We start from the raw sequence: 14107 nt of genomic DNA, 5'->3' as shown, positions 1-14107 counted from the left end.
TCCTCCCAAGTGGGGACGGCAAAGCAAACTTGGTTGTTATCGGGAGATCGCTTCGCGGCCTGTGGCTGAGCCAGGCGGGAGAGAGGAGACAAGGGCTCATTTGCGGGAATGCTGTCGCCGCTGGTGTGCTGGCAGCATGCGCCGTGCCGGTGCAGCGCTCGCGGGCAGGGTGCAGTGATGCGGGAGCCACTTTTCCAGGATAGAAATAGCAGAGCGGGGTAAAATCGGGGATGCAAATGGGCAGAGACCTGCAGCTGATGGGTGCATCGCGCTGGCAGGTGCGGGTACGAGCCTCCTGCCTTGTGCGTTAAGCAGGAGTTAGGTGGGTTGCTCTGAGATACGCTAGCTAGTGGATAGAGAAAAATTGGGATGAAAAATAGCAATGCTGGCACAGAATGGGAACATGTGGAGATGAATGCCAGACATGCTCTGGGCAGGAGGAGAAGGCAGTCTAGATGGGACCTTTAGGATTACAGAAGCAGCCGAGGGATCTGAGCTGCTGCTGCAGCCCTCCCCGGTACTTTAGGAAAGTTGATCATGAAATGTTTTACAGCTTATGAGGAGCTTGTAAGGCAGCCAGGACCTGGATAATGGGGGATTTTAATTACTTGGATATTGATGGACATAATAACTGTGCTGAAAACCACAAAGGGGAACCTGTGGCTGGAGGGGAGAGCAAGAYTGATCTATACACAGCATGTTAAATAACCTAAATCGTTCGGAGGCTCCTCTGGCCCCGGTTCCAGGAACAGAGCCAAGCATGATAAATAAGGTCGAGGCTGAGAAGTGCCTAGAATCCAAATGTTTATATTCTTGTTCGATTTCAAATGCTCATGAGCACAAAAGCGGTGGCAGAAGTCAGAGCGCAGCACTCGGCTTTGGGGAAGGGGCCTGGGCTGGGAGTCCGGCCGCCCGGGGAGGTGGCTGCAAGCGCGGAGCAACGTTTCGGGAAGGTTTGCAAAGATTCGCTGGGGCGGAAGGAAACCTCAGCGAGCCCCGAGCAGGGAGAGGAGGGCAGCAGGGGCCAGAGCCCTCGAGGGGGGTACGGAGAGTCCGGGTGAATCGCCGGCAGGGCCTGGCCGCGGCGCCGGGGGCTTGCAGGCAGTGGCGAGCTGTGCGCTGCCCCGCGGGCGCATGCCTGCCCCTCGTTCTTCACCTACCTAAGGGTCAAGGTGAAGCCTAAGGGGCTGTTGGACTTCGTGGATGGAAACCGCACTTAACTGAGGGTGCAACGAAGTGTGCCGTGACAGTGGGGCGGCTCCACGCCACGGGGCGTGTGATGGAGACGYGAGCCGGGCAGGGACGTGTTTGCGCTGATAAGATAGCTCCGTGCGGGCGGTGGCAACGGGGATTGCGTCTCTGCTGGCGTTCGGGCTGCGGCCGGGGCTGCGACACACCGGCCATGCTTGTGTCGGCTCCGGCAGAGCCCTTTCCCAGCGTGACAGGCCGATGCGGCGCGGTCCGAGCGGTGGTGCAGGACCCCGCTCCCGTTTGGTTAGAGCCTGGGTAGATAAGGATGCTCCAGCGAGCGCTGCCGTCGCAGCTAATGCAAAGCCTGCACCTGGGAGCCAACGTCTGGAAGGGCGCCCAAAGGGCACGCGGAGCATCCCGGCCCCGTGTGGGAATAGCTCTGCTCCTGAATGCCCCGTACGCTTTGCATCACCCGCGGCTGCAGAAGGGCAGCGCTGTCTCGCGAAGGACCAAGGGTGCGAAGGTGCCGCCCCAAAGCAGCGCGTGCGGGAGCAGAGCAGCAGAGGCCGCACATGGCTGCTCCGCGTGTGGCTCCTTTAGAGGGACAGGCAGGCACAGCGGTTCCTAGGCAGGCGTTTAATTTGTGGGAAATGCCTTTATACGACAGACCCAGCTGCTGCCTGCAGCGCTGGTGCTCTCTGCCTTAGGTGACACGAGAGAAACCATTGCTGTGGCCGCGCAGACCCCGCGTGCGGCTCTGGGGCCGGCTGCGACCGAGCGCAGCCTTTGCAGGCGCCGCAGCCCACGCTGGGCAAACCGAGCATCGCTGCTCCCGCGGCGCGGGAGGAGACCACGGCTCCGAGTCCTTGGAGYGGATGATTTGTCATCGCGTGTGTCGCTGGAAAGGTCCCATCCAYCACGGCTGGAAGAAACCGGCCGGGAGTCAGCGCCGGGCGGCTGTGGGCAGCCCACCGCAGTGCCRGCTTTCACGGCGGCTGCGAAGCGAGTGCCAAGCGCCGTGTTATTTTTAAATGTGTTGTGGTATTTTTAGATGTAGGGCCTGCTAAATAATTTAAATCTAACTATGTGCCTCCAGTCACAGTGCACCCGAGACCAGAGATGTCTGCGCCCTGTGATCAATATTAGACATCGTGGCTGGGAAAGAGGGATGAATCAAAGCTCTCGAGAAGCAGCTGTCCCAGCACGCCGGGAAGCAGGGCAGGGGGGCCTGTGCTCGCTGAGACACGATAGGATCCTCCGAGTCTGACTGTGCAGGAGCCGCAGCCGATTAATGCGTCTGCTGTAGCTGGATGCTTCTCTTGCAAGGTGTTTGGTGAACTGCAGTCAAATGTGATGAGTCCTTCCTACGTAGCGTGCSGGGCTGGAAAAGCTGTGGACTAAGAAGCGATTCCAGGGGCGCCGGGCAGGTTGAGGCATCGTCCTCCCTGCCGCGGAGGAGGGATGGGCCCGGCGGAGCCCGCAGCGGTGCTCCCTGATCCCCAAAGCCCTCCCACATCCCTCATCCTGCCTGGGTTCCCTGCTCCCCTTCCTCCTCCCCAGTTGGCATCACCATCCCTGCTGCTCCGCGTTGTCCTTCTGCCGGGCGGCGYGTGTGGAGCGGGGCAGCCGTGCGTCTCTCTTGCGGCGCCTGTCCGCGTGCGCTCCCTGAGACTCTGTACTGTGTTTGTCACGTAGCCAGAGCGACTTCTTTTTTTTGGTAGTTTATGCTGTTTTCCTGAAATGGTCTGAAATGTAATAGACCAAGACAATCACTGGTATGAAATATTTCCTACATAAAATATGCAGCAGCTATTCAGAAACGAGGATCTAGTGGAATGAGGGCTGCCTGGCAGAGATTTAGAGGTGCTGACATGTTCCTATAGGTTGTTTACTGTAGATATCTTCTTCTAAGCCCCAGTTTTACAACTGCCTTTCAAAAGAGGGCACCACATAAAATTTAGCAAGGAGCTTTAACAATTCAAGCTGCAGTGTGCTGAGGTTTTTGTTGCCCTTCTGGGAATGAAGCCTCGTTTCAAAGGACCTTGACTTTCTTCTTACGGTGCCGGAGAAGTGGCACTGCCGGAGCTATTTTTGCACGGAGACACGGACCGGGCGTGAAGCTGTCGCAGGTGGCCGTGCCAGCAAACCCGGGCAAGGGAGACATGGGTGCTTATGGCTGGATCTCCCTAAGGATCCCAACCTCCTGTAGCACCGACCGATTCCAAGGAATCTGTGGGTTGTAAAGATTCCAGCCATTTGGGCATCCGGCATTACGAAGAGACCTCGTCACTGCTCTCGGTGCAAAGATCTCCCCGTCTGTCCCACGGCGCGGAGGTGGCAGCGGTGCAGAGGGAGGGCAGGGTGCCCGGGACACCGGCAATGCCCTGCACAGGCTGGGCAAGGGCCAGGTGAGCGGCAGTAGGACCGAGGTCCTTGGTGGAACATGAGGAACAGGAGAAGTCTGTGCGTGCCCCGAAGCGGCAGCTTCACCCTGGTTTTGTCTGGAACCCTTAATAGATCAGGAGGCGCGATGGAGAGTAGCAGCGCATCCTCGTTGCTTAATATATCATCGCCAAACTAGCGCGAGCCTCCTTGACACCTCGCGCTGCTTCCCACATGGTCCGCTCCCTTCTCCCCTCCGCCGTCATCCGCTCTCCTCTTTCCAGCTGGGTTTGAGTGACTTCGGCATAATTCCGGTGACTGGATAATTAGTGTTTGTTAGCAGACTTAGCCTGTGAGTAATCATGTTCCAGATGCAGATGCACCGTCTGGTTAAGGCCTCTGCCTGTTGTTCCAACTGATAGTAGGCAATTCAGTAGACAAAACTGTCTCATACGGAGGCAAGTAATAATGAAACGCAATAAGGAGTCCTATTTTTAGGCGGGACTGTTTGTTGTTTCAAGCCCAAGTATGAGGTTCAGGCTGAGAGATCTGATGAGACTTGGTGACCAGAGATTGCCCTGATAGTTTTGGACCCACGCATGTCTGGCAGCTCTGGACACTTAAGGAACATGTGTTGTTCCAGGTGTTAAAGTGACATGATTCAGTTTGGTGCGGGGGTGAGAGGAGTCGCATCTAACAGCTACAGAAGTGTCTGAGATGCCGACGGCTCTGGGGTCTCGCAGAAAGGCTCTGCAGACCCCGTCTCGCAAAGCGCTCGCACCCGGCAGACCCGCAGCGCTCCTCGCAATGCTCCCCAAACAGAAACTAGTATTTTGTTAACTCTGTCCTCTCCCCACGCTTTGACCTTCTGCTGCAAGTGATGGCTGTTCCCAGCCACTGATTTATCCAGCTTTGACCCAGGTGCCTTTCAGCATCAGTGCGAAAAGCAGGTTTCTGCTGCCACCTTGTGATGGGAGAAGTGCCCTGAACTGTCTGCGCGGGTTTTGATGTCTTGGTGTGGGCGGCTGGTTGTGCCAGGGTGCAGAATCTGAAAATCTGTCTTTGCAATGGAAATACGAGGCCAGAAGATAGTTTTTAGGAATTCCAACTTTATTAGTCAATTTACTTCAAGTGATCTCGAATTGCTTGTGCTCTGGCTCCTGGTGGTTTCTCGGGGATCGAGTCTCTAGGGTGGGGATTGGAAAGCGGGACCAGTCCAGCGGGGGCCGGGAAGCGGTGCTGCGAGGAACGTGGCTCTGCCTGGAGCCTGCAAAAGGTGCTGTGCGCCCCAGGTGCTTTTCGGTGTCTGTGAGCAGGGGTGCTCCCCTCCCTCTAATGGGCTTGTCATGGCGCTGGCCATCTCCAAAAGATAACCGTAAAATCACGGGAAAGCAATCAAGAGAAATATGTGCATTCGTGGAAATGGGGAAGGAAGGGACCTGCTCCTAAGCATGTGGAATTCCCCGGGCCTGGAAGGGAAACCTCCGGGAGCAGGGATGCTTGTGTTTGCCGTCGTGCGAGCGTCTGCCCCGGGGCGAAGGGCTTCCTTGGGAGGACAGCGCTGCCGTCCTGGCCGTGACCAGGCAGACCTGCGGCGATGGGCTGAGACCCCCACGGCGGCCCCGCGCGCCCCGGCACGCCAGGTCCGGCAGAGAGCCCTGGGCAGGAGCGGCCGAGGCACGGCGACGCCTGGACTTGGCGTGGGTGGGGATGGATGATGAGGGGCAAATGCTTTGCCTCTGATGAAGAGCAAGTCACCGTGGTGCCGGTGCCTCCGACCGGCACAAGTGGGATTGGGCTATTTAGGATGAAGCTTTCAGTGAGGGTCACTGCAGTCAGATTTGGGCTCGTGCTCTGCAGACACTAAACTGAGTCAGCTGGTCCCCTCGACCTGCTTTCAGCAGTGACTCGGAGACCTTTAGGACGGGTCAGGCACTTATCATCCCTTCCCTCGTCGTGTCCCTGACGCTCTTGAGGAACCTGAAGATGTGTGAACCGCCAGTCCCCTTGGCTTCCAGCAAGGAAGGTGGCTTCCCCGGCGGGGGGCCGGCCCCGTCGGCGGGCTCCCCCCTCCCGGCCTTGGCCTTGGCGGCCGCGGTGGTGATGTACTTGGTGACGATGGCGATGTGGTGGGTCCTGAAGTCCGTCAGGGCAGAGACGCACTGGTTGAAGGCAGCGCAGAGCTTCCCGTTCCTGGAGGAGAGGACGTGCTGCCGCAGGGAYGGGGCGCGCTGGATCTCTTCCACAAAGGCTCGGTGGGGAGGGGGCATGTAGTCCCTCATCCTGTGCAGGAACGCGGCTGCAAAAGAGCAGCAGAGGAGGAAATCGGTCTGGGTCCAAAGCAGTCGGACCCTCTCGCGGGGAGCAGCCAGCCTGGAGCCGGGGCGCTGGCGCAGTCCACGGGCTGCAGCGGCTGTTCCCGCTGCGCGCTGCACAGACGCTCCGCCAGCTCCTCCAGCAACCCATGCTGGCGCATCCCGGTCAGCCTGCTCGGCCCTGGCTTACATGGGCCGTCCTGGAGGGAGCCTGCTGCACYGAGCGGCTCCGCTCTCCAGCAGCCTTTTCCACTGACTGCCAAAAACCGCAGTGCTGGCAGCAGATGTGCTGCCTGGAGCCTGCGCGTGCCGAGGGCAGCGGGGATGTGCCTGGCTTTGCTGCAGGAGAACTGGCTGAAGACAGCTCCTCCTTTGCTGCATGCCCAGGCGTTTTTACCTGTGACATGCAACTATAGGTGTTGTTAGAAACCTGTTGTGAGGCGTGCTAAAGACCCTGCAGCGCGTCTGTGTTTCTTAAATGCATGATGCTAAGTATCCTCGTGTCTAATACCCTCTCGTATGTTGATAACGTATATCCTTGGTAGGCTAAGGGTGTGTGGGAAATCTATGTGGATGCCAGGCGTTCCTTCAGACTGAAATGTTGGATCGCTTTCCACTTCATGTTGGCTCTTTGAAGGTCTATCTATGCACCTGGAAAAGCTAATAAAGCTAATGTTAAACCACTAGAGGACCTTTAAGAATGGCTGTAACGTAAAGCAATGAGACGAGGAGCAGCATCTGCCAGGGGCCCTGTCCGCAGCCAAGTGCAAATGCTCTCAGAGCCCCGTGTGGCTTTCAGCCGGCGTTTGCCGAGCCGCTGGAGGGTGCCGCGGTCCGGCTCCTTGCCCCGGGTGACCAYGGCCCTCTGCTCTTCACCCAGACGYTCCACCGCCCCTCGGCCCRGCTGGGACGTGGGGCTGCCCGGGTTTCCCTCTGTGATGGAAAACCATGCAGGAGGTGTGCCGTCTGGCTGCCCGGGCTGAGCCCCAGCTCGTGGGCACCCCCGGGCGCCGGGAGCCCCGCGGCGGCGCCTGACGCTGGCTCTGCCCGTGGGCAGCCCTCTGCCCGCAGCGCAGCAAAAGCGAGGCAGAAAACCCCTATCAGGTCAGCGCACCCTTACGGCTGTGCCTGCCCTAAAAGGCAGGCGTTGGCCCGTGCTCGCAGTGTTTCTTTTGCCGTTAGAGCGGTTTCACTAATTTCTGATAAATATTTCAGTCGGGGGCAAGGCGAAGTTGGAGYTATGTGAAAGGCTGAGCTAAACTCCTGGCAGGGCGCTGGCGTTCTCTGCTCCCTCCCGCCCGCGCCCGTATATAACCGCCGTAAAAATCTGAAGCGCCAAAAAGATAAAGCAGCCTGTCCGCGCGGGGATTTATAAGGGAGTGGAAGCGCCTGCCAGCATCCGCTTTATAGACTTCCTCCCCGGTGCGCCGAGCGGAGCCTCCCCGGCTGGGCTCCGCGGCCTGAGGCCAGGAGATGCACACGGGRCTTTATCTGCCGGTAAATCTGCTGGGCGCGAGGCCATGGGAAACGCGCCGGCCGGCCGGGTTCTCCCCCCYGCGCTCCTTTGTTTGGAAAAAACCCAAAGGCGCGTTTGACTCACTGCTTTCCGCGCTGTGGCGAATCCCCAGGAGCTCGTCGAAGGCATGGAGGACGGAGCTCTGCGCCGCGCTGCCGCCGGAGTACGCCAAGGGCTCCTCCGAGACGCCTTGGTAGACCAGCCCGTGCGGCATCGCCGGGTTGTCCCTCCAGCTGGGCGAGGGGGCAGGCGGTGGGCGAGGGGCTCCCGTGGGCCGGACCCCCGCGCCGCACCGGGCTGTGGATGCTGAGCGCAACCGTCCCGCCCCGGCCGTGCGCCGCCTGCTCCTCGCCGAGCCTCCCCAGCCATCCTCGCATGCCAGACGAGCATGGGAAGGGAAGGTGGCGGCGAGGTGCACGCCGCCGGCACGGCATCTCCTCGGCATTTGGCCCCGTGCAGAGCCCGGCTGCAGGCTGCAATGCCTCGGCACGAGCCGGGGAGCGGAGACCCCCCAGGGAAACCTGCTGACCCCTTTGGTGTCTGGGTCAGGACAGCAGGGATGGCCGGGGAGCATGGCTGGGCTCTGTGCCGGCGTGCTGGGTGGCCGCCGCAGGTCCCATCCACCCCGGAGCTGAGCCACTAGCTTCCATGGAAGCTGTTCCGAAAGGTCAGGGGTGGAAGGAGAAATCGCTCGTTGCCTTTTGCCTATGAGCAAAAGACGCCTGGATTTCTGCAGGCTGCTGTGAGCCCCGGGCAGATCCCAGGGCAGCTCCCRCGGTGGCAGTGGCAGCGTCTCCGTCCGCCGCCCAGGCTGCCGGAGCTGGGGCAGCCGGCACATGCCTGAGCGCTGGTCCTGGTGCTCGCGTCGAGCGGGAGGAGGGGAGCGGTGGCTTTCCTGGTCGGAATAACGTAGTGGTACCCAATAAATTAATGCCTTGAAATGGCCACGGTCTGCTGGGAGCGGTCAGGCCACCTCTGCATCGGTGACAGTCCCCCGAACGCCCATCGCAGCCCTGGAGGTTTGCGCTGTGCGTCTGGCTCTGCCGCTGCCGCCCTTAAGAAACGTCCCCGAGGGCGGCGCGGGGCGGCCTGCCGCCGTCTGCCTCGGCGGAGGACAGCACCGTAGTGCGGTTTCCTCCCTCTCGTAAGAGGCGCCAGTGCTGGGCGAGCCCAGGACCGGGGCAGTGTTTCTCGCCTCCCCCTCTCTGTGCACCGTTAATCCGCGGTCTGTGTCGTCCTGGTTTATGCGCCTGCTGTGCTAAGCCGGATAAATGCGCTCTTACGAGTGGGAAGAGAAGCTATAATTTTAGAGAGAAAATGTGCCTGGCACAAAAATATCTCTTGACCTTCTGGAGGATGCACCATTTCATGAAGCTTTCAGTACTGGCTGCTAAGGCTGTTTAACTGCAGGAGCAGATTTTGCACAAACTGAAAATAGCTTCATTATCAAATACCTTATTATTTTTAGCAGTCCCAGGGATGTATTTATAGTAACCTTTACTAGTGGGAAGTTCTTATAAGCAGAAGGGAGTTTAAGAGGCATGTTTTTGCAGGCTGATGACCATCAAGGCAAGGTCAGCTTGGATAAAAAATGAAGGAAAGCTAATCAGGATGTGTGGAGCCTTTTGACTTAGGAATGCTGAGATATGCTGAACAGAAATAAAAATAGAAACCCTCCAAGAAGCCCAAGAGCAGAGTAGTTTGGGATGCTTGCAGCTCCACAGGGAAGATGAGGGATAACAAAAACCGCAGCTTTGGCCTCTCATTACCCTGTTTCTACCTTGCCCAGCTGACAGTTTGAGTACTTGGGGGAAATGTTTTTTTAATTAATGGAATTGTAGTAAAACGACAGCAGGAGGCTTTTTATAGACGTTGCCTTAGAGAGCAGCACTTGGGGGAAGGGACCGCGCTCAGCCCCGTAGCCGTGTGCGTGCCGTGCACGAAGCAAAGAGAACTTAGTCTTGTTGAGCCAAGGACAGCAATGGTTCCTCTCGCGCAGGCAGGGCTGTTTCTGCGCAGGGACCAGGCTTGGGGAGAGGTTCAAGCAAGGGATGCCRAGAAGCGGGAGGGGAGGCGGACGGAGCCTTTCCGCCCTGCTCCTCGTCCGGGCAGCCCGGCTCTCCTGCCGCGGCCCCCATCTGCCCTTCCCTGCTCCTCCCCACCCTCGGAAACTGCTGACTTTTCACTTTAGCGGAAAATGCGCCGACTTACCCGGAGAGAAAGATCCGGATCACAGAGTAAAACACTGCTGGATCCACATAATCTAGGAGAGAAATCAGATCATAAACGGTACTGCGGGCGAAAGGCAATTAGTTACATCTGCGTCAGCTTTTCCCGTCCGGCGGCACTTCCCCTCCCCGGAGCTGGGAAGCGGCCTGAATCCGCTGCGGGAGAAGCGGGCGGGCGGCGCGCGGTGGACCGCCGTCGCCCCTTCCCGGCGGTGCCCCCGCGGCAGCCCTCGGCCGCGCCGTGCGCGGTTTTGGGGCTCCGCTCCGCAGGTCTTGAAAACACCCCCAGCTTTTAGCAGGGGTCGCTGTTGGGGTGCACCAGCCCCATCCATCGCCCGGGAGCGCTTAGCTCCCACCTGACTCTCTCCTGCTGCTGCGGTAGCTTCCGCTCCGTCCCCCCGGAGGTGCTTTACGGGCCGAGTGCCGGGGCGTTGGGGCTGCTGCATCCAGAGGAGCTAGCGCATGCATGCAGGAGGTTCGTTAGTACCGTGCATCCGCCTCAGAGCCTTGCTCATGTCCCCAAYGGCCCCTGCCAGCTGCTGCAGGGCTTTATGCAGGGTCTCTTCGTCAAGCTGCAGGAGGGCGTTAATGGCCTGAGCGATCGCCTGYGAGAGAAGGGGAGGGAGAGCCATGAAGGGGCTGGGACCGGTTTGCTCTCTGTGCAAGGTGACAGCAGCAAGGGAGAGCGCGCGCATGTGCGCCCGCCGGCTCGCGGCTGCGCAGTACCTTGATCCCGGGCACGGCTGCCTTCTCCACCAGGAGGGTGACGAGGATGAACCCTCTCAGGCTCTCTCCGCCGGGCAGGGAAATGATGGGGTCCAGATTTCTGCAAAGAGGGCCGGCAAAAGGGCCGGGCGAGCGGGGTGAGCAGGGTGCTCGCGCCGTGTCTCCCGCGTGCGCTCACCCAGCCGCGGTGCTCGCAGGGGCGGGCTGGGCAGCGGCACGGGCCGGTCGGGACCTGCGGTCTCCGGAGGCTTTGCTGTGGCTGTGGCCAGCAGCCGCCTAGGTCGTTTTGCCCCTGCCCCCCAAACTGGGGTGCGCGGTGCTTTTGGGGGAGCCCATGCCGTTGCATCCTTGCCCCGTGCATCCTCCTCCCGGCCCCCTTGCCCCAAGGCGTGGGAGAGACCCCGAGCTCGCAGACTGGAGAGCCTGGGGGCACCCAGAGCCGAAGGCTGCGGAGTCTCCCGTCTGCATCGGGTGCCGACACCGAGCCCAAAGGGACRGGGGCCGCGGAGCCGCAGGGCTCTGCCTCCGCAGGAGCCTAACCCTCCTCGCACGCCCGCCGGGCTGGAGACCCGGCCCGTCGTCGCGTTGTCCGGGCAGTGGTGTGCGCGTGCCAAAGACCGAGCTGTCGGGTTGTGCTTGTGTATCGGAGCTGGGTCTAACCTAAGCAGAGCCCTGCAGTGTTGGAGCCGCGAAGSCAAGTCAAACAAAGCTAAGGCTGTTAAAAAATAAATAAGCATCCTGAATACTTACTCAATTTCCAGAGGCCTGAAGGCATTTCGGGCATTGCCAGCAAAGGCACCAGAAAAGGAGARAGAGACATTGCAAATCGTGTTAGCAAGGGGTCGTGTTGCATGGGATACACGCGTTCCCGAGYGCTGTCCCGAAGCCTGGCGCTCCCGGGGCGCCCAGTTTCCCGTGTGTTTGTGCATGCGCACGCACGTCTGCGCTGACGGGGGCCCGAAAGATCGCCTCTCCCCCGTCCTGACGAGACCCTCCCAAGGAGCCTTCTCCTTAAGACAGGCCTCGAGTGGTGGTTGGTTTTAAATGGTTTTTCATCAGCATATGAGTCAAAACAGGAGTGGTTTGGGGGCCGTTCTTCCCCGTTCGGCTCCGAGGCTTATCRCTTTTAACCCGACCGCTGGAAAAGCTGTGTTGGGCCCGGAGGCCGGACTTTGCGCGTTTACCCGCCTGGGGTCTTCCTCTTCCAGTTGGCCAGCACGAAGTCGGCGTGGCTGAGGATGGGGGGGAGGCCAAGGCGCTGCGAGACCTCCCAGAAGGGGACGGCCAGGTTTCGGGGCAGGACCTGGAAGGCACCGCGCGGAGAGGAGGAACGCCGTCAGGCCGAGCAGCGGTGCCCGTCTGCGGCGCGGGGCCGGCCGGGAGAGGGGCCGCTCCTCCTCCGCGCCGGGCGGGAAGGCTTCGCCCCCCTCCGGCTGCTCCCGCGGGTTTGCTGGGGGCAGCGTYGGCCGGGGATGCCCAAGCGCGGGCGAACGCGCTCCGCGCCGCTCCTACCTTGACGGTGCCCTCCTCGCCCTCCTGCCAGAGGTAGCCCATGGTGAGGAAGCTGAGCACCAGGTGAGCCAAGTGCAGCTCTTCGCGCCCGCTGAGGTCCCCGGCGCTCAACTGGGGCATCTGCCAAAGAGACCCTCGTGAGCAGCGCGGTCCGGCCGAGCCGCGGCCCTCGGGGCATCCGGAGGGGGTCCCTGCCGCCGCAGGCTGCAGCGCGCTCCAATCTTTTCCTCTCCTYGGCGGCGGATACGCGTTAGGATTTGTCTTGTTGGCTGTTTCRGTGCGACTCTGCTCAAGAGACTTTGCTCCTGCAGAGCCGAAGTGACCCGCGCTGACCTCGAACCCAGCTGCGGGGGCACGAGCATCACGTTTTACTTGGAAATGCACCCGGGCCTTGCCGGCCTGCGTACGTGGCACGTTTTCCTGGTGGGAGCGTCCTTGCTCCAGGTCCCCAGGCTCAGGAGCCAGGTCTGCCAGGGTGTTTCCCAGCGCTGTCCYTTCGGGCAACGCGCTCCTGGGAGCYGACCTGTCCCTAAGCGAGCAAAGCTACCCGGCGGGACCGGCTAAAGCAGCGAAAGCGCACCGCAGCCCAAAAAGCTGCCCATACAGCAGGCTCCTGCCCACATGGACGTGTCGGGAGGGGAGGGCTGGTTTGCTTTTCCGTGCTTGCAGCTTTCCATGCTCTTTAGCCCTAAAACCCCGGGGATCCGCGAGGGTACCTGGTGGAGGCGCGAGCGGAGCTGGCGGCTGGCGATGAGCTGAGGCAGGCTGCTGGCGATCTCCATCCACGGCCCGTAGGGAGCCGGCAGCTCCATCTCGGTTGGCGTGGAGAGAGGGGAGAGAGAGGCAGTGAGGCGCCAAGCCCCGCACGGCTCCGTGCCGCGAGGCTGCATCCCGCCGCCTCGGGGCAGGGAGGCTCGAGGCCGCGTCCTCGGCCCAGCGGCCCCGATGCAGCCGGGTGCTGGGGGGACGCTCGCAATGCAAAACCGGGCTGAGGCGCAGGGAAACTGGGGAGTCAGGGAGCACCGGCAGCCTCGGGGACATGCAGGGAAGCTGTGGGATGGGGGTTGGAGGGAGCCGGGACGAGGACGGGGTGCTGCTGGCACCCCTGGAGGGCTGGGACACCGGCTTGACGCTGGGGATCACAGATCCCAGGGAAGAGCCAGGGTGCCGGCGAGGGGGGACTTTGCCCGGCCGGGGGGGGCCTGGGTGCCGCCTGCTGTCCCGCTGCCTCGCCTCCGCAAAGGTCTTCCTGGGGATCTGCCAGGGCTGCGCTGTCGCTTCCCAGGGAAGCGAAGGGAGCCGAGGCCCCTGGCCTGGCTCCTGTGCTCCAGGTGCCCGCTGAAGGGCTGCGTCCAGTCCCTCCGCTTGTGGCATTAGCCTGCGTAATCGTGAGCTAACGACTGACGAACAAGCATCTGTCTGTCCCCGAGAGGGAGCCCCAGGTGCAAAGGGCACGCGGGACCCGCAGCCTGAGCTCTCCTGCTTGCCCAAATCCCCTAAACCGACATCTGAACTGCAGAGCGCTCTCCTCCTCTCTGTGCCACTTGCTGCAACCAGTGCAACGACTGCAAAAATGAGGAACGTGTCCTTTGCACTGCCTAAGCCAAAGTACCGGATGCATTCCTTACTGCTTTTTATAAATTACTGTAAAATAATGTTAACTTTTAACCCAAGTGGAAGGCTGTTCGCTCACCCCACTTTTTCTCTGTCCTATGTTTCTTTTAGTATGATGACGCAGTGACAGTCGGTTCCTACCAGGGGATTCGGAAGAAGGAAGCCGTAATCCTCCGAGACCTGAAACCTGCTCAGCGTGAACGGCAGTGGGGTCTCCTCGTTTTCACCGCTCGACGCCATCCCCAGGCGGCCGGTTGCAGAGTCGGGACTCCCCAGGCCGGCAGCGGATCGGGACAGGGATCAGGACCAGGATCAGGACCTGGATCGGGACCGGGATCGGGAGGAGCGCGGCGCTGCCCGCTCCCTGCAGCGCCCGGTATGTGCTGAGCCAGCGAGCGGGGCCGGCGCGGGGCCGAACCTTGTCCCGGGGGGGAGCGGCGCCCGCGCTGCCCAATGGCCGGGGGTCCGAGCAAACACGGTTAAAGGTTGCTGATAAGTCGTTATCCGCCGGGCAAACAGCAGTGTCCGTCTCCATCGGCATCCAGCCACGGAGGCGGCTGAGGGAGGCTCCCTCCGGCGAGGGTCCGGCAGCTTGCAGGAGGTGCTGCCGCTTCGTGTGCTAG

The 14107-nt window shown here is 60.9% G+C and overlaps 1 protein-coding gene across 1 annotated transcript; it reads right to left on the bottom strand.

Moving 5' to 3' along the window:
- Window positions 1-5501: 5501 nt before the first annotated feature.
- IDO2 (indoleamine 2,3-dioxygenase 2) lies at window positions 5502-13724 on the bottom strand. The gene is made up of 10 exons (XM_026082913.1): window positions 13605-13724; window positions 12566-12739; window positions 11871-12038; window positions 11543-11661; window positions 11109-11123; window positions 10359-10458; window positions 10120-10237; window positions 9616-9667; window positions 7489-7637; window positions 5502-5872 (listed from the first exon to the last, which is right to left on the bottom strand). Exons 1-10 carry the CDS (start codon window positions 13722-13724, stop codon window positions 5502-5504), a joined length of 1386 nt encoding a protein of 461 aa, XP_025938698.1.
- Between the last annotated feature and the right edge of the window lie 383 nt (window positions 13725-14107).

The sequence above is a fragment of the Apteryx rowi genome, unplaced genomic scaffold (assembly GCF_003343035.1).
Source record: "Apteryx rowi isolate R43461 unplaced genomic scaffold, aptRow1 scaffold_597, whole genome shotgun sequence".
Lineage (NCBI taxonomy): Eukaryota > Metazoa > Chordata > Aves > Apterygiformes > Apterygidae > Apteryx > Apteryx rowi.
The sequence above is the reverse complement of the archived record's forward strand: the minus strand, read 5'-3'. Positions and strand labels throughout refer to the sequence as shown.